Source organism: Gamsiella multidivaricata (assembly GCF_025024155.1).
Source record: "Gamsiella multidivaricata strain RSA 2152 chromosome Unknown BC939scaffold_61, whole genome shotgun sequence".
In the NCBI taxonomy this organism is placed as follows: domain Eukaryota; kingdom Fungi; phylum Mortierellomycota; class Mortierellomycetes; order Mortierellales; family Mortierellaceae; genus Gamsiella; species Gamsiella multidivaricata.
Window position 1 is genome coordinate 64,948 of NW_026251769.1, and position 24,909 is coordinate 89,856.

Genomic DNA, 24,909 nt, shown 5'->3' on the forward strand with positions numbered 1-24,909 from the left:
CACGTGATGGATAATCCGAACCTCAAGGTCCTTATCGTCGGTGCAGGTGTCGGTGGGCTGGCCCTTGCGATCCTCCTCGAGAAAGCCGGTATTGCCTACGAGGTTTATGAACGAGCCTCCAAAGTTCGCCCTCTGGGGTCGGCAGTCCAACTGAACGCAAATATCCTGCCGCTCTTCGAGCAGCTGGGTATCTTTGATCAGATCTGGAAAATAGGCAAACCCGTCAGGCGCACCAGGGTCGTGGGCGATAGGCTCCAAAACCTTGGATCCATCGAGGCAGCAGAAGTCGAGGCTAGGTAAGCCAGCCGCTGCATCAAACATGATTGGGTCGTCGCATGTTTTAGGAACTTGGCTGAAACCATCGCTCACTTCGTTTCGTTTTCAATTTCAATCTTGCGACATAGAATGGGCTATCCAAGCGTGATCGTCGCTAGACCTGAGCTGTACGACATCTTGCTCTCCCAAGTTCCCGCCTCCAAGATCCACATGAGCAAGAAGATTACTGCTGTCGAACAAGACCTCTCTTCTTCCGCCGCTCCAGGTACAGGTGTCAAGATCACCTGCTCTGATGGCACCGCGGCACAGGGTGACATCCTCGTTGGTGCTGACGGTGCCTACAGCGTGGTTCGCGATCATATCTACAATGATCTTCTCGCCCAAAACCGTCTCCCTGCTTCGGACGCGCAAGAATTATCGTTCACTCACACGTGCCTTGTCGGGACCACGAAGCCGCTGGATCCTGAAAAGTTCCCTATTGTCAGGGAAGCGGATGCAAGACATATGATCCTGGTGAGTCCAGAGAAGCGGTACTCTGTCTGGTGCTTCCTCGTGTCGGAAAATAGGATCTGCTGGTTCGTGACGCTGCAGTTGGAGCGAGCCTCGAGTAAAGCCAGGGAGGAAAAGATTGTCAACAATTCCGAATGGGGACCTGAGGCGGCCGAGGCCATGTGCCAGCAGGTGAAGAATTTCAAGATGCCCTACGGTGGAGAGCTGGGTGACCTGATTGAGCAGACAGACAAAGGTTTGATTTCAAAGGTTATGCTGGAGGAGAAGCATTTCAAGACGTGGTACGATGGACGGTCTGTGTTGATTGGGGATGCATGCCACAAAATGCTTCCGAGTGGAGGTCAAGGTACGCTGCGAACTGATCCTGCTTTCGCTTGAACTCTACATTCGTTTCAATAAGAGATGCTAACGCGGTGAAATTGTATTATAGGTGCTATCAACGCCATGCACGACGCCATCATCCTCGCCAACATGATCTACGATATTCCCAAGAACACCCCTCAGGAGATCACGAATGCGTTCAAAAAGTACCAGGACAAGAGGTTCTCACATGCAGAGTATCATATCAACACCAGCAAGCAGCTCGGCAAGATTCTTATGGGAGTCGTAAGTGAAATGAGCCTTTTCCCCAGTTGTGCCGTGTCGTATATCTATGTTTTACTATTCAACGCGTTTACTGTTAGTTAACAGCGTGATTTTTTTTTTTCAACTATAGAGCGTCTGGGACCGCATTCTACGCAAGATTGCGTTGAATTATGTACCAAAGTTTTTGGTCCGCAAGGCTATGGATGAAATGGGTGTTTATCAACCCCAGGCAGGCTTCTTGCCCTTATTTCCTCATAAGGGCTTTATCAAACCGCTGCCTCAAGAGCCCTGCAAGAGGTATCTCGAGAAGTTGAGACTGGAGGAAGGACTGCAGAATCCAAAGCAAAATAACCAAGAGGAACAAGAGCAGATCGAACCACAATCGACGGCAGCTGTAGTCGTCTAGATAGCCTTTAATTTATACAATTATATTTAATTCATTATAACATTGCTCCCGACAGCGCCTTTTTCTCATGGACTGTGCTGCTTCTGCCGAAGAAGGTCTGTCATCTCCCTGAGCTGTGGTTGAAGCGCCTGATTGTTCCTGTCCGCCTCCTGCCGCAACTGCTTCATATCTGTCTGCAACTGCATCAGATGTGTCTAGAACTCTTTCTCCATCTTCTCCAGTCGCTGCTCAATGTCATCTGTTCTCTCCGATGTTGCCGCGGCCGCCAATGTCGTCGACGCTGCCTTGTCGAGCAATTTCACCAAATCCGATTCATTTTTGGGGGCCGAGGACTACACTGCGGTCGAGGTCTCGAGCGTAAAAGTGCCCGAGACTGGCTCATAGTCCTTGAAGTACTTTTCATGGTACTCTCGGAATTCCCTAGGCGTCACCGTGTAAGTAGATCACGCTCGGGAACCAGTGATATGTTCTTCGGAAACCTGACATTGCAGGGAACGGACCCTGCACTATCATCGATGGCTTTTGTCAGTTTCACCTTGTTGAGTGCCTGTGCTTGATCATCCGGACGCTGTACCTGCTGAGAAATGTTGGTTTTCGGTGTCTCGAGATCCTGATCAGCAGCTAGTAACTTAGGAAGACGCGCTAGATGTCGAGTAAAATACGCAACAATGATAGGCCTAATCGCTGGTATAGTCTGTCGCTTTACTGCATTGGCACTGAGTCCGTACGCTGCCTCAATCCTGGCTCGGGCTGCTCGCTGAATAGTGTCTCGGCCAGTGGCTCTTGGAGCATTCGCAAATGTTGCAATGTAGATAAATAAATGTACATAGATGAGTCTGTCTTCGTTGCTCAAACGCCTTGCCTCCGAACGCCTGGCCTTCTCAATTCTTTCGTCAAAGGTCTCTTTAATCAATTCCTGGAAGTGCTCTTGTGCGGCGCTATTTGGAGGTTGAATGTATGGAGGTGCATCGGTTGGCCATTCCATCTCCTCGATGGTAATGACGTGAATATGGATGCGCTGGTAGACTACAGCACCAGTACCAAAAACCAAAGCTCGACTGAAGACTAATCGTCTCTCTACACCCATGTGTCACTTGCATTAACCTTAACCCCTTTGGATACACTTGACCCAGCTATGAAAGTATGTACCTCAAGCATACAAATTATGACCTGATTGGCTTGTTATTCCATCATAATGCCTTTAGAATAAAATGCTCCATTCAACCGGATCTGTTTTAGCCCTATTAAACAGAGGTTTGACGTATATGGGATCCATGCGGTGTGTTTGCGTCTCTTGCGTGCCAGCGAATTTGATCGGGGTGGTGGCATGGGTGGAAATGCAGCTAAGGCTGGCAAAAATGTGCTCCGTAGTGGTGGCCACTGAGAGTGCGGCATGGATGACGGCTGCCCACCCAATTGCAGTTGCCATAGTTGCGAAATCTGCTGCATGAAGACTTGCTGAAGCCACCTCATCTGCTGCTCATATCGCCCCTGCTGCTGCTGTTCCTGCCTGAGAGGGAGCAGCCTGATATCCTAAAACCCGCTTTGAATTCGGGTCAACATTTGCTGCCCCAGCTGTTGTATAGGTTACTGCACAGCCCGCTGGATCAATTGAGTCAGTTGATATTGACTCTGCATAACCGCTGGCTGGACTCTCGATTGGCCTTCTATGATGGGAATCGCGTCTTTATGTTTTTGTATTGGGTCCGTCACGTCGATTTCCACCACAGCACCCATCTCTTTCCGAGACTCCATGAAGGTAGGCGACTTGAAGGTATCATCCTGCAAAGCCCTACTATGGTGAACATGATAAAGTCGACACGCAGCACCTTGGAATATAATTTGTCAGCACCGCACAAGCAGCCTCAAGGAACCGGCCTTGGCAACACCATCTTCAAAGTAATCGGTCTTGTCGACTGCAGGTTTCTCATTCTGCTTGGTTCCTAATGTGAGCTCTTTCCCAATAGGTAGTACAGCATCCGGATCGACCTCATTTATCTCGTTCAGGTACTCGTTCCTCCGGTCCTCGTTGTCGTTGCCAAAAGTGCCCTCAATCCAGGTGAAGATCATCTGCTGAAGCAGTATCGGTGGGCTAACGGAATTACGAGCGAGGAAGAAGGGCTTCTCGCAGTAGAACCCTGCTATTCCAATTGTAGAGTTAGAATTCAAGCGAGGAATGTAAGAACTTTCTGTCCTTCTCCTTTCAGCTGAGGCTTGAATGCCTGTAATATCCATCATATCGGCCATGAACTGTTCCTCAGGGCTTTTTTGAAGTTGGAGCTCGGTCTCGCCATTTGTATGGCCGATTACTGCGGTCAAGCTGCGTCGTGCCGTTGGCGTTGGCTCATCGGAGGTGCTCAGCTTCTCTGGACAACCTCTACCTCGTAGTTCGGTGTTCTGCTGCGGAGTCGCCACTAACGGTTGATTGTTGAACGCCGGCAAAAAGCCTTATGATGCAAAAGCGGCCCCTCCTCTTCTTCCTCTCCCTCCTCCTCGAGCAGCTGTGAAGACGTTGTTGAGGGTCGGTAGGCTGCGTTACCTTGTCTTGTATCCATCCCAGAGTGTGCTACTCGACTAGTTTCCCAAGCAAGTTGATTGTGTCCGATGGGATGGCTTCTATCCTGTCGCACACGCGTGCGGGACTGTGTCAGTCACTCCCGAAAGTGCGCCAATTCGAAAGCCGACAAACCTTGTGGGGATCAAACGACGGGGCTGTGGCCTCGGCGCAGGCTCTGTTAAAACGACCTTGATTCCTGCATCACTTCATTCTCCATTCCACGTAACGACATCCACTTCCTTGGTCTGATCCACCCATGGCACAACTACTCAGGACATACCGCCCGCTAGACGAGGACGAGGACGATGCGCCCCCACCCTACGAGGCCACTGCGACAAACACTATCACAGCTACAACTGCAACTACCGCTGCTGCTGGAGCCACACAGTACCCGGTCCTTGATACCTCCCATCTCAGTCACAACAGCAACGCCCTGCAAGATGACGGCACCATGTCCATGCCTCCACCACCAATCGACTACTATCCTCCTATGACAACCACTGCCATCCCAACACCTGCCTCGACCGTAACTGCAGCTCACACATCATACCCTGTCCTCGCAGGATCAGCGTCCTACACTGCATACCCGACTGCACCACTGCAACCTCAAGCTTATCCTGTGATGCCGATCCTAAACGCCAATAGCTCGTATACAATGCCCTATTCAACCTCACCGGGAGCGCAGCTACTACAACATCAACCGAGTGCTCCATGGGCAGTGATGGAAGCTTCTCCTGGGACACAGTCAGCAGCTAGTCAGCCATACACACCGCACGCCATCCCAGTAGAACCGGCAATCCTAGACGACAATGACGACACTAACAAAATCGGATCATCTCAAAGCCTGGAGCGCAACTTGATTGATTTGGACGATGGGGCCAACGCAGAAAATGTCTCACTGCGTAGCGTTTCTTTGCCAACACCGTCTTCTTCCCCGCCGCCAACAGTATCAGCATCTATATCAGTGCCAGCTGTTTCGCTAGTCACTAATTATAGATGCAGAAGGTGCGGCGCAATCCTAGAGTCGGAAACAGCTGTCTGCAAAAGACTTCATACCCTGACTCTCAACCTAGCGGAGAATCAGGTTCAGCATGCTACAAGAGCAGATCTTGAAGGACGCAGCAGGGATTATGGCGGTCTAGGATCCTCTTCATCCTCCCCGACTCAGGCTGGAACGACATGGACCAGTATAGAAAGGGGAAGTAGTCATGGAAGCAACAATAGTCCGCCTCTTGACCACAGCTACGTTGGAGGGGAAAGTGCAGCTGCATACTCAAACAACCCATCCCAGGCAAGTCCGGAAAACAACTATGGAACCAACGCCACGTACTTTCGTCGATCGCGCAGTGTGCAGACCCCAGTAACGGCGCTCAAGAAGTTGTGGCGAGATGCCAAGAAGGAAATCAGTTACCGACAGTCTGTCAATTCCCGACAGCCTGAGATCGTGGCCCCTTCACCGCTGATTTCTGTGCATGGGGGCACTGGTTACGACGATGGTACAGGTGGCACGGAGGCTAGCCTGGGCAGGTCCAACACACTAGCGGACATTCAAACACCAGCGTATAACCCATCATACACTGGTCATCAATTGCTCCAGCATTCGGATGAGCAGCTATCCGCGCACATTCCTCTCCAGCCTCAACCCTGGTTGGCGCCGTCCACTGCGCCGCCAAGAGATCCATCTTGGGAATAAAAAGAATGAATAAATTCCCTTTTTTGTAATGCCTTCGAATCTCAAAGAAAATTCGCAGAGCACATTTAAACCCACCGTTTCTCGACTTTTCCCCACTTCCTTAATCACCACACCTTTAACCTTTCTTTCTCAATTCGTTCATTCACGAAGACACAAGACATCATGGCACCAAACAGGAGCAGCGACCACCACGAGTCGGAGCTACAACAGTCCGGAGACACCAACAACGACGGCAGCCGACCCATTTTTTCGCTCACAATGGATCCTAACGCTCTGGAACAAGAAATCGATCAAGCCGCCCAGGCCCTGCACTCGACCGTGAACTCGCTCCTCAACACGATGCAGTCCTCTGTCTTTGGCGGTCTCGAGACGCTCTCGAGGGAGATGTCGGCCTTTGAAAAGAACAGCAAGGAATACTTTGAGCAGCACCCGCTCCAGGGCTATCACCAGCATTTCTCTCAGTTTCCCTGGAGTTTCAGAACGGACGGTCCCAAGAAGCGGTACAGGATCACAATTGAGGAGCTGCCCCCACTCGAGGACGAGAGCTCTTCTAAGATCTTTAGCAAGTCCTCCGATTCAGCTTCCTCCTCAACAACGACAACAACAATTGTCAAGGGCAAGGACGATGGAGACGACTTTACGATTTCACAGGGCAAGGCTGGCACGCCGGACGAGGGCAAAACTGTGATCACGGCCTCAGTCGCCCCAGGATTGTTGGACTGGCTACTGTTTACGACCCATGACGATTCCTTCTTTAAACGGCTCGGAAATTCCAAGACCGAGACCGACGCTAAAGCTACCGAGGGAGAACTCGACATCGTGGGCGGCACCAAGATTCGTGAGCTGACCGAGGCAGAGCAGGCCAGGGAAGGGGAGCAGGAGGCGGCGCGGAGAAAGATTGTGCCAGCATTGGTCGAGAAGGTGAAGCAGGTGGGGACAAGTTGGGAGAAGGACGCGAGACATTGGTGGCAACGCAAACGTCAGGATGAAACCCATGAGGATCTAGATCACCAACATCACCTCTTTTCGGGCACTAGCCAAAATGAGCAAGACCAAGAGAAGGAGCGGAACTCGAGACGATGGCCCCGTGGCCGCAGCTGGGGACGCTCAGAGGCAAGTAATTAATGAACTGGATCCCTTATCCCTTCGCAGTCTTGATGTCCATGTATAGCCGACTAACTGACATCTTTATTTCTTTTGGACAAATAGTCGTTCAGTCAGACAACTGTCACCCGTCCTGATGGCACGGTCGAGCACCACTCTGTGAGCAACGTCAATGGCGAGGTCGAGACGGTCATCAAGATCCACCACCCCGACGGCTCCATTGAGGAGACGGTCACGCGAGAGAACCATGGAGACGGTGGCCGAGGCTGGGGACGTCGTCTCCAACATGAGACGAACGAGGATCGCAACCGAGACTCGGTCGTAGCGGTGGTTTCAGAGGCAATGGCCGCCGAACGGGATGCAGCTGTACGCAACAATGGACAACAGCAGCAGCACCCGGAGGGATCAGAAAAATCGAAGAGCTGGCCTCCTAAGACTTGGATCCGTCGCCAGGACCGTAATGACGAATAACAGAGCAGCTTGCTCCTACTACTTTTACTCATCCTTGCACAAATATCAATTGTGCAGATGCAGGAGCTGTATAGCATTATCTTTTTTCTTTTTTTCAGCAAAAACATGTAAATAAAAAAAACTACTGAAAAACGGATCTTTTTTTGGCCACAGCTTTTATACCCTCAGGTAAATTTTCTTTGAATGGCAGCCATATAATATCACGCACCCTAAAATACTCTCTCGTGCCCCAAAGGCTTTAATTTCCAAGTTCGAGTCCTACGTGTAATTCCATCAGATACATAAATAGACGTGTCTTCCCTCCTCTAGATCCAGTTTCTTAGTATCGACTTCGGAATGAAGGTCCTGTCTGATAGTGGAATGGGCTTGCCTCTTTTAATTGGATCAAGAGTCATTACTTCTGCTCTATCTGGGAATTCATAATGCATTGAATCGTTCGATCATTTTTTTGCTGTTTCGCCTCAGATTTCTTTCTGATGGCAGGAAAGACAACCTCAGTCATGTATTGTAATTGTTCAAGCAGTTCTTCGTTCATAATTCTGCCTTCTTCGTTGGTGTAGTTAGAGAAACCATTAGTTTTGCGTGTGAAGAATAATGAGGACGGAGATGAATTGTGCAAACTAACGGTTCGCATATTGGCAGCTAATTGGACAAATGGAATGTGTCGATCCCCCTGTCGATGATTTCCTTTGACTTCTTTGCGAATCATATTGCATGTTGTCTTGACATGATTCTCTGCCACACCGTTTCCCCTTGGATGGTATGGTGTTATTAATTGATGATCAATGTACATTTGTGTGGTCATGATACGGATTAACTCATTTACAAATTCTTTTCCGTTATCAGATTGCAACATGCGAGGGAAACCAATATCAGTAAACCTTTTAAATAAAGTCTTTCCGACGGTATATGCAGATTTGTCTGGTAATGCATCCAGCAATACAAACGTCGACCATAGCCAACAAATAGACATTTTTGTCCTCAGACTCTTCGAAAGGGCCTGCAATGTCGATGGCGATGTGCTCCCCAGGTAAGTGTGCATGAATTGCCTTCATTGGGTGGTAGCCTTTACGTGCGATATTTACGCGTTGGCATTCTCTACACCGTTTTATGAAATTCAGACAGTCATTGACCATATGGGGCCAGGTTTTCCCTTCTTGATGGATTGATTTCACTATGGCATTTGTACCAAGATGACCCATTGCATGCGTTTTGTGCATGGTTTCTCCCCTGACTTTTTTCAGGTACTAATCCTCGTTCTGTTTCCTCATTTTGTAGGATATGCATGTAGGCAAGAGCTCTTTTGTGTTCTGTAGTCGATGAATGCTGCTTGAGTTTTGACCGAGAATAGACATGACAAAGCGTCCGGTAGAATATTCAGAAAGCCCGATCGGTAGTGAACCGTAAAGGAATAGTTCAGGATGGTACCCTGCTACGCAGTCATCACTGGATTAAGATTTTGCTGAGAATGTATGAACGTCAGTGCACGGTGGTATGTGTACAGAATCAAAATGTCTTCCCCACAAATAGATAGTAGTGGAATTTATTCAGGGCAAACACAATCGCAAGCAATTCTTTCTTGGTGGCACTGTATTTGCGTTCTCTTTCTATAGACCACCGACCGGGCCGGACCTGGCGCAACAGGTACAACGGTTTATTCGAGAATGATGTCATAGCCACAACCATACTGCGCCTACTTTCTAGAGTAACTTTTCCTAGCCATATCCTTCGTATATAGGAGCTCTTCAAATATAGCAATCAATCATCGAATAAACCACTGATTCCACCCCAGACTGTTTACAATTGTCATGTGACGCTAGACGGATCTAAACTCTGACAGAACGTCAGGATCAGATCTGGATCACGTCAAGTAACCACAAATCAAGGTCAAGAGTAAGTTGGCAAGACTTTCAAGCCGTGGGAGCTGGAATGGTTCGGAAACTGAAGAGGCAAGGAAATGGTTTGAAGGTAATGTTTTATTTGTGTGGTGAAAGGAACTGAAGAATTAATCTGGGAGGGGATATACTCCTGCTTATATAGAAAATAAAGATAAAAAAAAGAACGCATTTAGACTCTTATAAAGTGTTAGATACTTGAACGTCGGCGCTTGTACCTGATCATTAATAAAGAGGAAACCAGACGCGTAGGAATGGGCCTCGGCCGTAGAGGTGTGCGTAGAAGACGCATTGTTAGGGATATGGAAACCGTAGAAAGCATTAAGATAAATTACAACGAATGAGCGGCCACTTTCAGTTTTTAAAATCGGTACCGATGTTGAAATCGTTGTAGACCTGCAGCGAGGGCTAAAGGGTGTAGTGGAGCCATTTTGTGTAACCTTTTCTTTGAAATCGGAAGCAGCAGCATGAACTCGCCTTTCCAGACGAGGTCCAGCCTGAAAAAGATGAAATCGCTCAATGAAATTCCTTCTCTTCTCCCTCTTCTCTCTTCCCCTTTCTTCTGTCATCTCTCTTTTCGACATCACTTCCAAATGGCACAGCATACCATTACATCTCCTACAATTGACAAGGCGCTGTCTCCTCCCCCCCACACTCCTCAGAAAACTCCGTACCCTCCTCAAGTCGTTGCGGAGAGGACGACAGCAGTATCAGACTCCGAGCAGGACACCCCGTTGGTCAGACGAGCTCGACGCTACAATTCTCAGCGTACTGCGTCCAATAAGGATTTTTTTCGACTGGACAACATGGCTCAACAGCAGCAACAGCAACAGCAACAGCAACAGCAACAGCAACAGCAACAGCAACAGCAACAGCAACAGCAACAGCAACAGCAACAGCAACAGCAACAGCAACAGCAACAGAGGTTGCAACAACAACAACAGTTACAGCTACAGCTACAGCTACAGCGGCCGCCATCTACTCAGAGCCTTCTGAGGCGCCAAGCTCAGTCCTCTATGGGCCAGGTAAATAGCGCTTTTTCTATATGGTTTAACCTATCGCAACACATCAAATGCTTTGTGAGACTAACAGGAGCCGGTTTTGTAGTGCCGAGATAGAACTCCCATGTCTTCTTATACATTTGCGTCAATAAGTGCGCGTGCAGGCCCGCCTGGAGCACCCTCTACACTTTCTGAAATTCTTCCGCGTCCCCCATCGGCTGAGAGTACATATCGATCACCACCTTCTCAGGCTTTATCACTTCCAAACGACATGCGCCTGCCATCGCCTGTCACCTCAACTATGCCATCTCCTTCTCCGTCGTTTTCATCCCCGATTCTCCCTTCAGCAACCATCGATACGCCCTCCAGTAACTCCGTTGGTCGAAGGAAGCCTACTCGAGACACGAGAGGCAAAGGGAAAGGTCACGTCTTTACACCAGAACAGAAGACCTATATTGCTGAGCTGCTTGCGGATCCGGAAACTTGGGCACTTTTGGACGGTCCAGACGAGAAAAACAACCACTACAAACCGAAGATCGAGGTTCGCGAGGGTATCGCCCAGAAGGTCAACAAAAAATTCTCCACTGAGGAGAATCTTGTGAACCTTGACGCCTTTCAGATCAAGAACAAGATCGAGACGATGAAGAAGGTCTGGAAAAGGGCAAATCAATTTCTCTACAGAACTGGGAACGGGGATTTGCCGAGCCAGACACTAAAAGACAACGTCCTCCAGATTTGCCGTTTCTACTACATCATGGCGGACGTGTGGTCCGTGCCATGGTTTATAAATCCCAGAAAGCCCTGCCAACTTACTGGCAACCTAAGCCGAGGCACGTACGACACAACAGGTGACGCAAGCGAGGAGAGCGACGAGCAAGACGCCGCCGTTGAAGAACAGGATAGCAACACTCTCAAGGATCGACAGGGATCAGCAAAACCTGCGCCATCAAAGAAGTCAAACAGGCGCGGAGATGACCACCTGGACTATATCGGGGCACTTAAGGACATATCTGAAGTTGCTACAGTAGCACACGACCTCAAACGTCGAAAGCTGGACATGGCAGAGAGGAGTTTCGAGACCAGCCGTCTCTCTCAAGAAGCGCAAACCCACATGCTTGAGATGCAGATGAAGAAGATGCAAGCGGAGATGGACAACGAAAGAATAACGATAGAGGCAGAGATTGCGTTAAGGAAGTTGAAGGCCGAACAGGAAACCTCAAGGTTACAACTGAAGTTGGTGAAAGCAGAAGCTGAACGCGCAAAAGCAGAAGTTGAACGCGCAAAAGCAGAAGTTGAACGCATGAAACAGGAAGCAGACATGACATGGCTCAGAATGCGTAATCGAAGTCCACCAAAAAGCCCATCAAAGAAGTTGCCTAACGAGCAATAAAGTATCTTTGCTGTTATTGTGGCTGTAAAGCTGAGCCATAATTCTGAGTCGTTTGCGAAGCGCCTGCTCTCGCCTTTGTCTGTGTTGAGCGGGCGTTGGGTCCTCGTCGTCATCGCTATTACTATATCGCTATTCCTATCGCTATCCCTATCTTCATCATTCGTGTGTACTCTCGAAGCATCTTCAATTATCATCCATCGTTCTCTGCCCCGCTCAAATGGATCATCTATGCCAGATCTTAGGAGAATGTTGTGCAAGATAACACATGCTGTAACATACATGCTTGCTTCATGAACACTCGCGGCGCTGTCGATGTGAATTCTAAGGTTGCTAAGGGATCTAAACCGCCCTTTGAGTAATCCGGAACTATGCTTGAGTTTTTTGTTGAACCCTATCTGCTCGGGCGTCAGGGTCCCCTTGAAGCTCGTAATGAGTGTGGGGGATAACCCGTACGCAGCACCGCCAACGATGTGCTCGTCTCCAACGAAATATCGTGTCTTGAAGAGGTATAGGTCCGTGTCTTTGTACGCTGCCGAGTCGTGTCTGCTGCCAGGGTACTCAGTTGAGAAGAAGATAAATGCTCCTTGATTATCGCAAACACCGGTTGCGTCCATGGCAAAGTTGCCCTTTCTTGTCGCCCAGCTGTTTTTGTCCATCGATGGCACGCGGTAGAAGGGAAACAAGGTGCCGTCGATGACTCCAATCAATTCGCTAAAGCCCTTCATCGAGAAGTGCGCCTTGATCTCCACCTTCCTCCTTGTATCCGGCCAGCGAATGAACGTGGTGATGATCGCACACAGCGCTTCTATGCACCGCTGTGTATACTTGACCGCTGTTCCTTCAGTCACCCCCAAGACACGGGCAATTGCTGCATATGAAGACAGCGACCATCGTGGCCTAAGCGGTGAAGTGCAACCTTGAGCTGGATAGAGACATCCTTCTGGCCTTTCTTGCCCCGACGCTGAAATACTGGGTGATCCTGGATAACCTTGACCACATAATCGAACTGCTGAGGTATCAATCTAAGGGCCTCTTGAAAGATGCGTCCATTGTCCTGGCACAACACCGCGTCTCGATAGATCGACGACTTGACCAGGGTTGGAGAGCTCCGTGGGTTAAGGTATCGGTTGGTTTAAAAAAATTGTTTGATGTATAGGACTTTCAGGAACAGGGGAGTTATTTTGAAATCTTTCTCACTCGCGTCCAGGAACAACATAAGTTCAAGACGTGTTAGCTCTTCCAGCATACGGACGCGAGGGACCTTTTGATGGCGAGAAAAGTTGCGGAACGGGGGCATATCAAGACTCAGGAGAGAGTGAAGAGGATTCGTTTGGGTGGGGAGGGCTGAAGAAATTCAAGTCGATAAAATCTCAAGAACTGAATGCAACCGATGCTTCACGATGCGCAGGTTACACAAAATGGCTCCACTACTCCCTTTAACCCTCGCTGCAGGTCTACAACGATTTCAACATCGGTACCGATTTTAAGAACTGAGGGAGGCTAGTATCTTTTAGAGAAAAAGTTCTGTGAGCCACCATGGTTAGTGCGCGGACCAAGGACAAATATTTTTTTAATGCATTAAGTGAATTGATTCAGCGTTTATAATAGGGAGTGACATTATATGAACGGATACGATTGAGTGATGGCCCCCATGGGTGTTGACATAATTCGAGTGCAGCAACAGTAACTCAAGTCAGGAAGTCAGGGTAAGAATGAGTGCTTTATTAACAGGTAGCGAGGGGCATTTTTATAGGTTAAACAGGGCTGGCACGGTCCGGTTGAAGAGCTTGTTGGCATGTGAGACTGGTATCTAAGGCTCCGTCAACCAACGCTTAGTCCCGTTAGGGTTTCCTGGGGCCCAGTCCTGTGACAGCTTCCTCTCTCGGCCTTGTTACAAAGAGAATCAACAAAGCTCACCCCAGTCGCCAACTGACTTTAGTAGGCGCATGTAAAAAGGAACCAACCTCATATAGTGCATTGATATCAGAATATTAAAGGGAGGATGCATTGCTCAAGACATTGATGCAAAAAAAAAAAAAGACTCAAGCACCTGAAGGTGCGGCAGTCAGAACTTGAGATAACAACATCTGTTTGACGTCTGCGAAGTCCACCAGCAGAGTTTCAAGTTGCTTCTCCAGCTCTTCCTTTTGAAAGCACTTCTCATAGTCCTCCTGTTGCTGAAGTGTCGCAGTGTAGTAGATCACGCCAGGGAGCAACCGTCTATAAGAATTCCGAAAACCTATTAAACGTGGCCGCAGATGTAAACAAATTTTTTGTCGTAAATCCTCCACCACCTTAAATGTGAATGATGATGCAGAGCATCCATACCCTTGTACATCAGTAAGAGCGACATAGTAAAGCGTACCTGGGATATTGTATGTGATGGACTCTACTTCTTCAATATATCTTAGCTTGGATTGCATCCATGCAGCTGTCGACGTCCTCTTTGCGTCTTGAAATCCGTCATTCATCAGTGCTAAACGAATATACCACTATGGCACAGAACGACAACTTAGTTGCAGCTTGATGGAAAGCAAAAGGTCAAAACCGGTAGAGAATAAAGAGACTTACCAATGAGTATATTGAGGGAAATCATGGACATCAATATGACATAGAATACCATGATCAAATCAAAGGCCCAGCTACGACCCTCTAGTTCAAGGACATCCCCAACAGAACCCCATAACCCAGTCTATTCCAGACTGAGAAAAGAGAAAAAGGTCAGATCAACAAAATACTGCTCAGTGTTTGTTAAGCTGCAAATCAAAGAAAACATAAGCGATATGCACCAACCAAGAATAAAAAGGTAATCAAAACAGCGCAGAGGGGTGCCTTTAAGAATTTGGTATCCACCAATCCACCACAGTCGGTAATAGGACAACCACGGAGAAAGTAGAGGATTGCGAGGGCGAATGCTACTATCCCTACACTAAAGAGCAGGAAGAAGAGACGAATTCGGCCTACGATTTCGAGAATGACTGTGACAAAGTAACCGATGTTCTTCTTGACCCGAAGCTCGGATAGCTGTTTGATAACAGGGTAGAGAGAGAAAGAGGAAGAATTAATATCGTTAATAATCATTACCACCACAATCCAAGCATACGATGGACAAAGACTCGTATGAATTTTCAAGGCCTTACACAGCGCAGGAAGATAACCAAGACGGAGAAACTGAGAAATGAAATGTCGCCTTTCTCATCCATATTCACAATGTTTAAAATCTGGATAATGCTTCTTACTAGCGGGAGCACAAACACTGCAACCTCGAAGGCACCGTATAGGGAGCTATGACCAGACGAACAAACATTGTTATTCAAAAGAACGAGACGATATGAAGACACAGCAACATAATTGGGGACGCGACGTACATCAAATCCCTGAAACGATTACGGCGAAATCGGAGGCACTTGAGCATCAAGAACACGGAAGCCATCACAATGATGGCAATGTAAGCACTGAAGAGTGAGACTCGCGGAATCCTGCCATACACTTGAATGGTAACGGCCCCCAGCACCAGCATGTAGAATATGAATTCAGAGTAGAATCGCACACGCCAGTAAGCGTGACCGATTGTGTTCCTACGTCAAAGGGACAAAAATCAAGGCACAGGTATGGTTAGCCAATATATAGAAGATATTCGAAAGCATTTCGCAGCGACACCATACCACTTATATTCGAGAAGGGCTTTTATAGCAGGGTTGTCCAACATCTCTGAATTAAAGTCATGGCATTTGACCTCGACCTTGGGCCTGATCTCGCACTTGAACAGAATTGTATAAATGAGTATACGGAGCCAAGACGGCCGTGAAGTGCCGTGATCAGTTTGAGGCTCGGGAACCTCCCACAGCATGTCAAATGAAGCTTCAAAGACGTCATGGCTGAAAATGCGGTTGTCTTGATTGAGGCGATCGTCTTGATTGATGTGATCGTCTTGATTGGGGGGATCCTCTGGATTGGGGGAATCCTCTGGATTGGGGGAATCCTCTGGATTGGGGGGATCCTCTGGATTGGGGGGATCCTCTCGAATGTAATTTGACATGAAAACCGGATTCTCCTCTTGGCAGGCATAGATCGATCGAGTGTCAAGCTTCCGAAACGGCCAAGGGGACTTGAGAGGATGAGCAACGATCGCCTCCTTGATGGTGTTGGATTCATTCTCAACCGGGATGAAAGCCAACCTTCTAAGAGTAGTGAGAATTAGGTTTGTATAAAGCTTCTGCAGTTTGACAAGCTCACGTAATGAACCCAGGACTGGTGAAACAAGGTGGAATTTCTTTTCTTGTTTAGCCTTTCGGATGCAGTAGTCGATTATGATCCGAGGAATCTCAATGGCTCGAGGAATAGTCTTGGCCGTTTCGAGAGATAATGAGATAGGGTTCTCTTCAGGGCTCTTGCGCAGGATCCATGTCTCTTGTCCGGGGGTCAAGCAGTGCCCTCAAGAACCCACCATACATGGGATAGTTCGAGCGGTCTAAAGCATTGCAAATTTCGATCAAGATTGGCTGGATATCATCGCATTGGAAAGCACTATTCAGGATGTCATTTTTAACTTCGACGGTGTTGTCACCGAAGCCTTGAATGCGGCTGAATAGTAAGTAGACTGGCCGGGGCTTGTGGAATGGCTTGATTAGGGTCATCCGTTGATGGAACCAATTGGCAGTGATGTGCCATGACTAGGAAGAGTGCGTCGAGTAGATTCTAACGAATTGTGGGAGTATAGTTGGAGCTGATTATGGATGGGGAAGTGCCCCTTTTTATGAGAGTAGTTGTATGGTAGCTGTATGTTGACTAACTCACCTAGTCTTTGCCGCGGTCGACTCTTGGCAATTCTAAGGGGGTAGGAAAAAACACTCGGCTGCTAGTGGACAGAGAAGAAGGTGCGCTGGCCGCTTGATTTCTTTTATGCTACAACGACGGAAATTAACTATAATGGTCTTTTTAGTGAATCCCCGGACATCGCCAAAAACGGACTTAGCCTGTCTGGACCTGATTTTTGATTTCTCTGGCTTCTTCCCATGCCTGCACACACACACCTTTTCTCCTAACTCCCCAACCGATCAACAGTCAATTAGCCAACCACTCAATCCAACCATCCAATAATCCCTGCATCAGTTTTCAAGCACACCCACCCGCCAGTCATGCCTCATAATACCCGCAAAAGACCGGCGCCGCAGGAGCCAGAGCAACAGGAGTTACATATACTGCAGATTGTTTCTCAGGTTCAACTCCCCTCAGATATGCAGCCGTCCTCTCAGTAGGACCGTCCAAAGAGACGGCGCTGTCTGTCAAACAAGGCTCCACCAGCGCCAGCGCCCCCACCAGCACCAGCATCAGCACCGGCGAAAGAGCAATGTGGACCTCCGATCCCTACCGTCGCTTCGACCGCTACAACTGCACAGACAACTACACGGGGTAGAAGGCCACCAACATATTCGCAACGGCGCCGCGGAGGATCTTCATCGCCACAGCCCACTGCCAGTCGTGGTCGTAGTTCTGCTCGTCTCGCTTACCCCGGCTCTTTTCGACAACTTAAAAATCCCTATTCTTCAGCAAGGAATCCTTCCATCAGACAGCATGGTTGAGCAGACCGCAGAAGCAAGAAGGCAAACGGCGAAAGCCGTTCTGAAGGGTCTTCTCAGGACGCCTAAATCTGCGCTGAAAGCAATGGAGACATATAGGTCACATATCGAGCACTTCAAGGCAAGTAACCATGACTCTGTAGTGTTGTATATCCTCATGCGTCATGCGAAAGTGGTGTCCTTGTAGTTTAAATGCCTTTACGTTGAAAACTACCAACTAGTAGTAGTAGTAGTAGTAGTAGTAGTAGTAGTAGTGGTAGTGGTAGTAGCGTTAACTCTAGCGATGGAAATAGTAATATCAATATGTTATATGTTTCCTGGCTGGAGATACCGGAAAAGTTTGTGTGCGGACAAGAGCAAGGTGGACTACGCAGTGGATGCTGAACGAATAACGGACTTCTCGATAAACTGCATGTTCCAAAAGGAGGTGGCGAGGCGCGTTAATGCGGACGTCGGTTACATTGGACAAGTTGGCGTGTTATCGAATTCGTCAAACATGTTGCGACTGCCACCCCCCGCCCTGGGAGCCATCTACGCCGCCGTCAAACGCGAATGCGACAGAGTGGGCAATCGCACAGGCCCTGGAAGTCACCTCGCCAGCGTCAGTCAGGGATAACGGTAGTGATGACGACGACCACAACAACAACGGTGATGATGATAATGGCGATAACGACGATAGCAGTGGCGACGACGACGATGATAACGGCATTGTGGGACCCACAACCGGTGCCGTTGCCGTTGCCGCTTCCAGGCGTATCATCACGATTCCCAGAGTTGAAGGAGCATCACAAGGTAGATCAACCCTCTGTGCATTATATATCCGTGTCGTTTGCTGTTTGCCATTTGTATGTTTGTTTATTGTTCTTTCGTTCGCCCTAGCGCTCATTCATGCTCCCTTCTGTATGTTTTCATATATAGTCGTCCAGAACGCAGAGCTGGACAAGAATGGTCGCAGTACGATCCCGCCTAGCCTTTCAACAGCACAGAACTACATGAAGTCTGGTCATGGACGTCTTTTTGGATATACTTGCAGAAGAAAACAAGGGCACTACTATTAACCGGATTCGAGAACAGCTGGACGCCAAACGAAAAGCCCAGGGAAAGGCTAGGGCAGAGATCGCTAAGCGGGGCGAGGAGCACGCGCTGTAGAGAGAGAATAAAAAGATATTTATTGGGGCAGCTCGACTACAGATGTAATGGCGAGTAATGATGTTCGGCAGGGATGAAGGAGGAATGAAGGCAAGAGATGAGATGCGCTTGACATGATGTCGTGTAAATAAACAAATAGACAAACAAAAAAAGAGAGGAGGACAAGCGAGAGACGCAGAGATTAGGAAGGAGGAGGCAATGAGGGGAGAGAGAAAAGAGAAAGAGAAAGAAAAAAAAAACATCCGAAAGACTGTCGCGGGGGGGACACACGCGTCAGGCACACAGCAGCAAACACAGCAGCAAACACAGCTCCACGAATCACGCACGTGACCAAAAACGACAATTCACCAAGTCGTGACTGGGGCTCGAATTTTTGGACATATCCCTCAAAAATTTACACTAACTTCCTGGTGAACACATGGCAGTTGATCTAGTGCCTCAACTCCCTCGCTCCGTAAATGGCGACGTTCGACTTATGGTCCTCGTTGACATTTGTACACGTCTCGTCTTTGTACCTTTGAGGGACAAGACAGCAAAAAAACGATTGCGAAGGCGTTGTTTCATATCTTTACCACCATTGGCTTTCCACGAAGATTGCAATCGGACAATGATAAAGAATTCGTCAACGAGGCTCTGAGGGAAATGACTAAATTAATGGGGACACAGCATCGCCTGTCTACTCCTTAGCATCCCAGAGGCAATGGTGTCGCAGAAAACCACGTCAAAGCGGCGATGGAGCTCATCAAAAAGAAAATTCAAGGAAAGAACACACCTGGGACGAACACAAACCCATGGTGCAGTTGGCCCTGAACACGAGAATCGTGGCGCTCCACAACTCTTTGCCCTTTTCTCTGTTCTTTGGACGACGCTTCAATGGATCTCATAATTTATCTGATGAAAAGGGTGTACCACTATCCCAAAGCGAGCTCGAGGAACGACTCAGATACATGGCTGAGACTGTTTTCCCTGCTATCGATGCCAAAACGCGGTCTACTCAGCAGAAAATGATTGCACGGTTCAATAAAACGATCCTGCACAACGAATTTTTTGATGGTGCCAAGGTCATGGCTTTAGATCCTATCCAGAGAGAGAAACTCACCCCTCGACACGAAGGACCTTTCACGGTCGTACGTCGTAATACCGGAAGCGCCTATGAGCTTAAAGATGGCACTGGCGAATCCCTAGGTAGAAATTATGCACCTTCGCAACCCAAGTTAGTGTTGGATGACCTTGACGACGCAGACATTTACGAAGTTGAAAACATTGTCGCCCACTGCCCCGCTAAGATTGGGGATGGGGTAGAGTACTCCGTAAAGTGGAAAGGATTTCCGCCTGAAGCCAGCACCTGGGAACCTGAAGGCAACTTTGTTGAGAGAACCTGTATCAGCGAATATTGGAGGAGTCGCGAACCTTCAGTAGGAGCACCTACCCGATCACAGCCTCGTCGTTCGAAGCGGAGAACCAAACAGCATCATCATCATCATCATCATCAACAGCACGAGCAAAATGTGACACACGTTAGTAGTAATGGCAGTGCGACGCGTGCGCGTATGTAATGACCAAAGAACGCGGAGACGAGTCAAAATGTACAAGGCAGTCGATCCGTCAAACGATAAAACTATCTAGCAAAACATAGAGTTACGTTCAAGGAGGCTTTTAGTTACTTTCCTCTTTACTACATCATCATGCAGAGGTTTATATTTTTCCTTACAGGTTTTATTCATCACTTGCAACGATAAATCATAATGAGGGTTTTCACATATATTTCCTCAAACATTTGGCCCTCGTTCTACAAATTCAAGATTGATCTTCCCTATGGAAGAACTGTATTGACCTATGTAGTGCGTGCGAGCAGAGAAGAGTGCCCTTTACGTGGTGCAGACGGGAACCGTTTTATAAGGTGCCCGTCTGCCCTGGAAATAAATATCTCTCTCTTGTCTTGTTGACTTTCTTGTTTGTAAGTGGATATATAAAGGTAAAATACCGCAAGGACTTGGTCGACAACTATTCTTGTTTTGAGCGTTCAAGTCTCATGTTGATTGATGTTTGAAGAAATGTATGTATATGCATGGTCTACCATATACTAGTCTAGCGTCTTGGCTATCTCAATCAAGAGAAAGGAAACCCGATGATGGAAGAGGAGATAGATGTATTCATTAGGAAACATGGGATCTGGCTGCAAGGAAGAGGAGGATATTGATGGTGTCGAAGAGGAAGGAAAGACCGCAACGATTAAAATCTCGTTTAAAGTGCCATGGCAATGGCACCAGCAATGATGGTTATAGCGACCTGTGCGACGGCTCCAGCGGCAGAGCTGGCCCCCGATGCGTTGGAAGAGTTCTGAGATCCCCCGCTAGAGCTGGAGCCGGCACTGACACCACCTGCACCACTCACGGCAGAGACACCGGCGCCTGCAGAACTTGAGCCAGGGGCCGTAACATTGAACCGTCCGGAGTAGGCGTTCTTAGGAGTCAACAAAAGCTGAAGAGCATAGACACCAGGCTTGGTGTCCGCAGGCACGGTCCAGACCAGGTTACCGACGCTCTTGGTGCAGTCGATAGTGCCAACCTTCTTGACATAGAACGCGTTGTCGATGTTGTTCGAGTCCATGAAATCGACCTCGGTGGCCGAGGGCGTGGCCGAGACGAGGGTCGAGGGTGGTGTGCAGGCCATAGTCCAGGAGAAGGTCTGGTTGGTGCCGGCCGAGTAGGTGATGCCCTCACCCACAGGTTGTGTAAAGGAGATATGGTCCAGAGGGACTAGAGCTGAGGCTCCGGCTCCGGCGGCTCCGGCGGCAGCTACAACAGTGGCGAGGGCGGCAATTGCGGCGAGTGACTTGATCATGATTGAAACGATGTATGTATATGGATGAAGGGATAGGATCTTTGCTAGACGTTTCTTGTTTGGCAGAAACGCGAATGTGGGGCAAGTAGAGATAGTGGGATAAAGAGGGGAGAGGAGGAGAGAGAGAAATAGGCAAAAAAAGTAATAACTGAAATGGGAACGACGAAAGAACGGCCGCGTTTTAAAGTCAAAGTTGTAAAGCTGAGGCGGGCGCTTGGATATAGCTGGTAGCTCGAAATGACGGGAGCCAGGAGGAGAACCTGCAGTGATAAGCGAGGCAGGACTTGTTTTAATATCTCGCGACTCCTGAGTAGAGACCAGTCTGATGCTGCATCCAAGAGGAGACAGCCCTTGTGGATAAGGTCGCTGCACCGATGATCAATGCGCGTGTGTTGCATAGGACAGACCCAAGCCTGGGCGCGAGGGGGAGAACTGACTTGCTCGTACAACGGAGGCCAGAAATTTGGGAAGGAAAGGACAAAAGGTTGAGCCCAAGCGAGCTGCGAGGAGACGCGTGGGGAGGTGTTGCTGCAGATAAATACGGGGCTAAGTTTGTATTCTCAGGAGGCCGTGGTAGAAGACGAAGGCATAATTTGAGAAGGATCTATTATTATGATGGATATAAATAAAACGAAGGGCCATATGGATGACGCAGATGGTGCGATGTGGGATACGATGCGACGCGAAATGGGGATGCATTTGGGGTGCTATAGGACGCAGCCGGGTGCTCAGCACCACGCCCACCGCGAAGAAACGATATGGCCTGACGCGGAGATGACCAAGTTATTGTCGCGGGTCATGTATATTCCGGGATACTGCTGCCGTCTTCTGTTCATTTCTACGCGTTGTAAAGACGCGTCTCGAACGTCTGCGCACGGACGAGTCCATGCACAGCAAGTTTGTTTTTGCGTATCCCTATTAGTACATAACATAGTCTATAAAACGAAAGATATCTCATCTTGCGGCTGCTGTGGCGATATGGCACTTTCATACGAACGATGACTCGTAGGCTGTTGGTTCCCTTGCTGCAGTCGTTGATATGAAGCTGCTGCTCTATCGGGGAGAGGGGGGTCAGATATTCTGAGGCCATGACTGCTCCAATAAGCGTGGCACACATGCACACACATGATTATGTCGATGCTTGCGTCCAATGCACATGCACCGGCACATGCTGCTTACATCTTTTCTAAACGAAAGACCTGGCCAGTGTTATGTCTAGGATCAGCTTATGCTAGCCCAGCTTGGCTAGTCTAGACAGACAGAGCACACAGGATGAGGTAAAAGGCTGTCGCCACTTGTGTTGGGGAAAATGCTACGCGCACTGTCCAGATCTGAAATGGTTATTGCATACGGGCTTAATCTCCATTGCATCCGTTGAGCGCGGTAGCGTATTGGCAAGTAAGCGAAATGGGTTGTGACACAAATGTGCAGACATGAACGTGCTAAAATGCTTGACCTTTTTTTTTTCTCCTCCGCCTTAATTATTGAAGAGTAATATTGCAGGCGCCTCGAGAGCCCTTTTTCGATCGACGCCCATCCACCCACCCACATTCTGATGATGAGAGCCAGAAAAGAGAGCTGCAGATGCATACCCTGGTTGTTTGTTTGCTGTCTCTGTTTGTTATCATTGACGCTGTCGTTGTTGTTGTCGTTGTTGTTATTGTTGGTTGTAAGAACAGATGAAAGAGTGGGTGGATCGGTCCTTTTACCACAACTCAACGTGCCAACGTGTGCTCATCCTCAAATCTCAAATTATCGAGCCCATTTGTGCATACACATGGAAGCAGACCAATGAGCAACCCTAGACTGGTCTCGGTGGCCTGCTCTAGTCATGGGTGAACAGACGGGCGCCAAAAAGACTTTATGTGAACTGTAATCCAGATCCAGGTAGGATCCAGATCCCTATCTAGATCCATTGGTCAGATCTCACTTTGCTAGACCCATTGCTTGAGGGTTCAGGGACACAGTTCAGGTACGCACCTGTTGCGTTTGAATCAGGTCTTTGTATTCGGACAGAGCATTGTGCTACATGGAGTGGCAGCTCTGGCTTGGTAGTGTGGTAGTGGGACGTGGCATGGCCTACATAGCACATTAGGCTGTGTCTTTTTTTTTTTCTTTCGTTGTCATCCTCTCTTTCATCCTCCTACTCATCCACCCATCCCACTCCACTCCATTCCTCTCCTCTGCACTCCTCTCCACTTTCCTTCCTTTTCTTCATCAGTTTCATCACTCTTTCTCAACATCATCTCTCTCTCATCCACCGCCACCTACCCTGATCCAGCTTATTATTTTTTTATCTACTTCTGCACAACAGTAACGCCTCCTCTCCTTCAGTAGCACACATCCATCCTCCCCCGCCTTCGCCTTCTTCATCCTGGACAAAGGTACAAATACATAGGCTCACCCTTTTTTATCTGACGCGGATGACTGATAACCCAACCGACCGTTGCTTCTGTTGTATCCCCCACACCCTCCCGCTCTGACTTTATTATCTCTTTCTCCGAGCAATCCTTTAATTTGCCATTCTTTCTTTTCTCACACCTCGTTTCCTCTTTTTCTCTCGCTTCGATCCATCCCGTTCAATTCGTATAGGGTCCACCATCACCAACCCTGGCAGGCACTCCTTATCCTCCTTTCCCCTCCTCCTCCTCCTCCCCCGCCTCCGCGCCCTCCGCACCCTCGACCGTGCGAGCCTCGTCCTCCTTCTGCCCTCCTCCATCCTCCTCCACATCCTCTTCGACCTCCTCCTTCGAGGTCGTCGAGCGCCCAGTCACCCCTCCGCCTCCATCGCTCCCCTCCTTGCGTTTCTCGCCCCTCTTTGACGACGACATGTCCGCGCCATCGTCCTCATCCTCATCGCCATCAGCCAAGCCAAAGCAATCCTCCTCCTCTTCGTCATCATCCCCCTCCTTCCCCCCAACCCACGCCGGAAGCAGCTTCGGCCCCGCCACAGCTCCCACTAGCTTCAGCATCGGCAACAAACACTCATCCCTCAGCAGCCATAAACATTCCTCTATGAGCAGCAGCAACAAGCACTCGTCCATGGGTAGCAATAAGCACTCCTCTATCGGGAGCAACAAGCACTCCTCTTTCAACAGCATCAAGCACACTTCCAGCAGCAGCAACGGCAGCCTCGGCTATGGCAATTCTAACCTCCATCACTATCACAGCAGTAACGGAGGCAGCTCTGGCGGCGCGCAGTTGCCTCGGAGCCTCGGTCCCTCTTCCTCAAGACCTTCGCAGATGCCAGGTAAGCAGTGGTCGTTAACAGCTATTGCATACTCTCAACCCGACAGCTCAATTGAAAAAGAGCCTTAAAAATATATCGCGCCTCCCATTACATCAAAAACGAACACCAAACCACCTTTCTGGCCAAATGAAAACGATACGCCAGTCGGTTATACAGTGGACTCCCGAAGGGGTTTGTAGCAAGAAATGAATCCTATGTC

The 24,909-nt window shown here is 48.8% G+C and overlaps 9 protein-coding genes across 9 annotated transcripts; 6 read left to right on the forward strand and 3 right to left on the reverse strand.

Moving 5' to 3' along the window:
• Positions 1-6: 6 nt before the first annotated feature.
• On the forward strand, positions 7-1,777 carry BC939DRAFT_505742 (uncharacterized protein; the record flags this gene model as incomplete). The annotated part of the gene is made up of 4 exons (XM_051560704.1): positions 7-296; positions 405-1,132; positions 1,217-1,392; positions 1,502-1,777. 4 exons carry the CDS (start codon positions 7-9, stop codon positions 1,775-1,777), a joined length of 1,470 nt encoding a protein of 489 aa, XP_051409295.1.
• Positions 1,778-1,809: 32 nt separating this feature from the next.
• BC939DRAFT_263691 (uncharacterized protein) lies at positions 1,810-2,414 on the forward strand. Its single transcript, XM_051551085.1, has one exon. The coding sequence runs from the start codon at positions 1,966-1,968 to the stop codon at positions 2,332-2,334; it is 369 nt and encodes a 122-aa protein (XP_051409296.1). The 5' UTR covers positions 1,810-1,965; the 3' UTR covers positions 2,335-2,414.
• Positions 2,415-3,622: 1,208 nt separating this feature from the next.
• BC939DRAFT_495243 (uncharacterized protein) lies at positions 3,623-4,360 on the reverse strand (the record flags this gene model as incomplete). The annotated part of the gene is made up of 2 exons (XM_051559636.1): positions 4,317-4,360; positions 3,623-3,918 (listed from the first exon to the last, which is right to left on the reverse strand). Exons 1-2 carry the CDS (start codon positions 4,330-4,332, stop codon positions 3,623-3,625), a joined length of 312 nt encoding a protein of 103 aa, XP_051409297.1. The 5' UTR covers positions 4,333-4,360.
• Positions 4,361-4,590: 230 nt separating this feature from the next.
• On the forward strand, positions 4,591-6,027 carry BC939DRAFT_505744 (uncharacterized protein; the record flags this gene model as incomplete). The annotated part of the gene is made up of 1 exon (XM_051560705.1): positions 4,591-6,027. One exon carries the CDS (start codon positions 4,591-4,593, stop codon positions 6,025-6,027), a length of 1,437 nt encoding a protein of 478 aa, XP_051409298.1.
• A 162-nt stretch (positions 6,028-6,189) lies between these two features.
• On the forward strand, positions 6,190-7,602 carry BC939DRAFT_505745 (uncharacterized protein; the record flags this gene model as incomplete). Its single annotated transcript, XM_051560706.1, has 3 exons — positions 6,190-6,948; positions 7,034-7,144; positions 7,237-7,602. The coding sequence occupies 3 exons, from the start codon at positions 6,190-6,192 to the stop codon at positions 7,600-7,602; spliced, it is 1,236 nt and encodes a 411-aa protein (XP_051409299.1).
• A 2,457-nt stretch (positions 7,603-10,059) lies between these two features.
• On the forward strand, positions 10,060-11,888 carry BC939DRAFT_520859 (uncharacterized protein; the record flags this gene model as incomplete). Its single annotated transcript, XM_051561205.1, has 2 exons — positions 10,060-10,522; positions 10,605-11,888. Exons 1-2 carry the CDS (start codon positions 10,091-10,093, stop codon positions 11,886-11,888), a joined length of 1,716 nt encoding a protein of 571 aa, XP_051409300.1. The 5' UTR covers positions 10,060-10,090.
• Positions 11,889-14,342: 2,454 nt separating this feature from the next.
• BC939DRAFT_460144 (uncharacterized protein) lies at positions 14,343-15,845 on the reverse strand. Its single transcript, XM_051556833.1, has 6 exons — positions 15,554-15,845; positions 15,257-15,466; positions 15,029-15,173; positions 14,682-14,912; positions 14,460-14,590; positions 14,343-14,364 (listed from the first exon to the last, which is right to left on the reverse strand). Exons 1-5 carry the CDS (start codon positions 15,736-15,738, stop codon positions 14,546-14,548), a joined length of 816 nt encoding a protein of 271 aa, XP_051409301.1. The 5' UTR covers positions 15,739-15,845; the 3' UTR covers positions 14,343-14,364; positions 14,460-14,545.
• A 1,784-nt stretch (positions 15,846-17,629) lies between these two features.
• On the forward strand, positions 17,630-18,580 carry BC939DRAFT_263852 (uncharacterized protein). Its single transcript, XM_051551086.1, has 2 exons — positions 17,630-18,259; positions 18,386-18,580. The coding sequence occupies exons 1-2, from the start codon at positions 17,911-17,913 to the stop codon at positions 18,523-18,525; spliced, it is 489 nt and encodes a 162-aa protein (XP_051409302.1). The 5' UTR covers positions 17,630-17,910; the 3' UTR covers positions 18,526-18,580.
• Positions 18,581-20,591: 2,011 nt separating this feature from the next.
• On the reverse strand, positions 20,592-21,956 carry BC939DRAFT_460150 (uncharacterized protein). The gene has a single exon (XM_051556834.1). The coding sequence runs from the start codon at positions 21,458-21,460 to the stop codon at positions 20,861-20,863; it is 600 nt and encodes a 199-aa protein (XP_051409303.1). The 5' UTR covers positions 21,461-21,956; the 3' UTR covers positions 20,592-20,860.
• Positions 21,957-24,909: the final 2,953 nt, after the last annotated feature.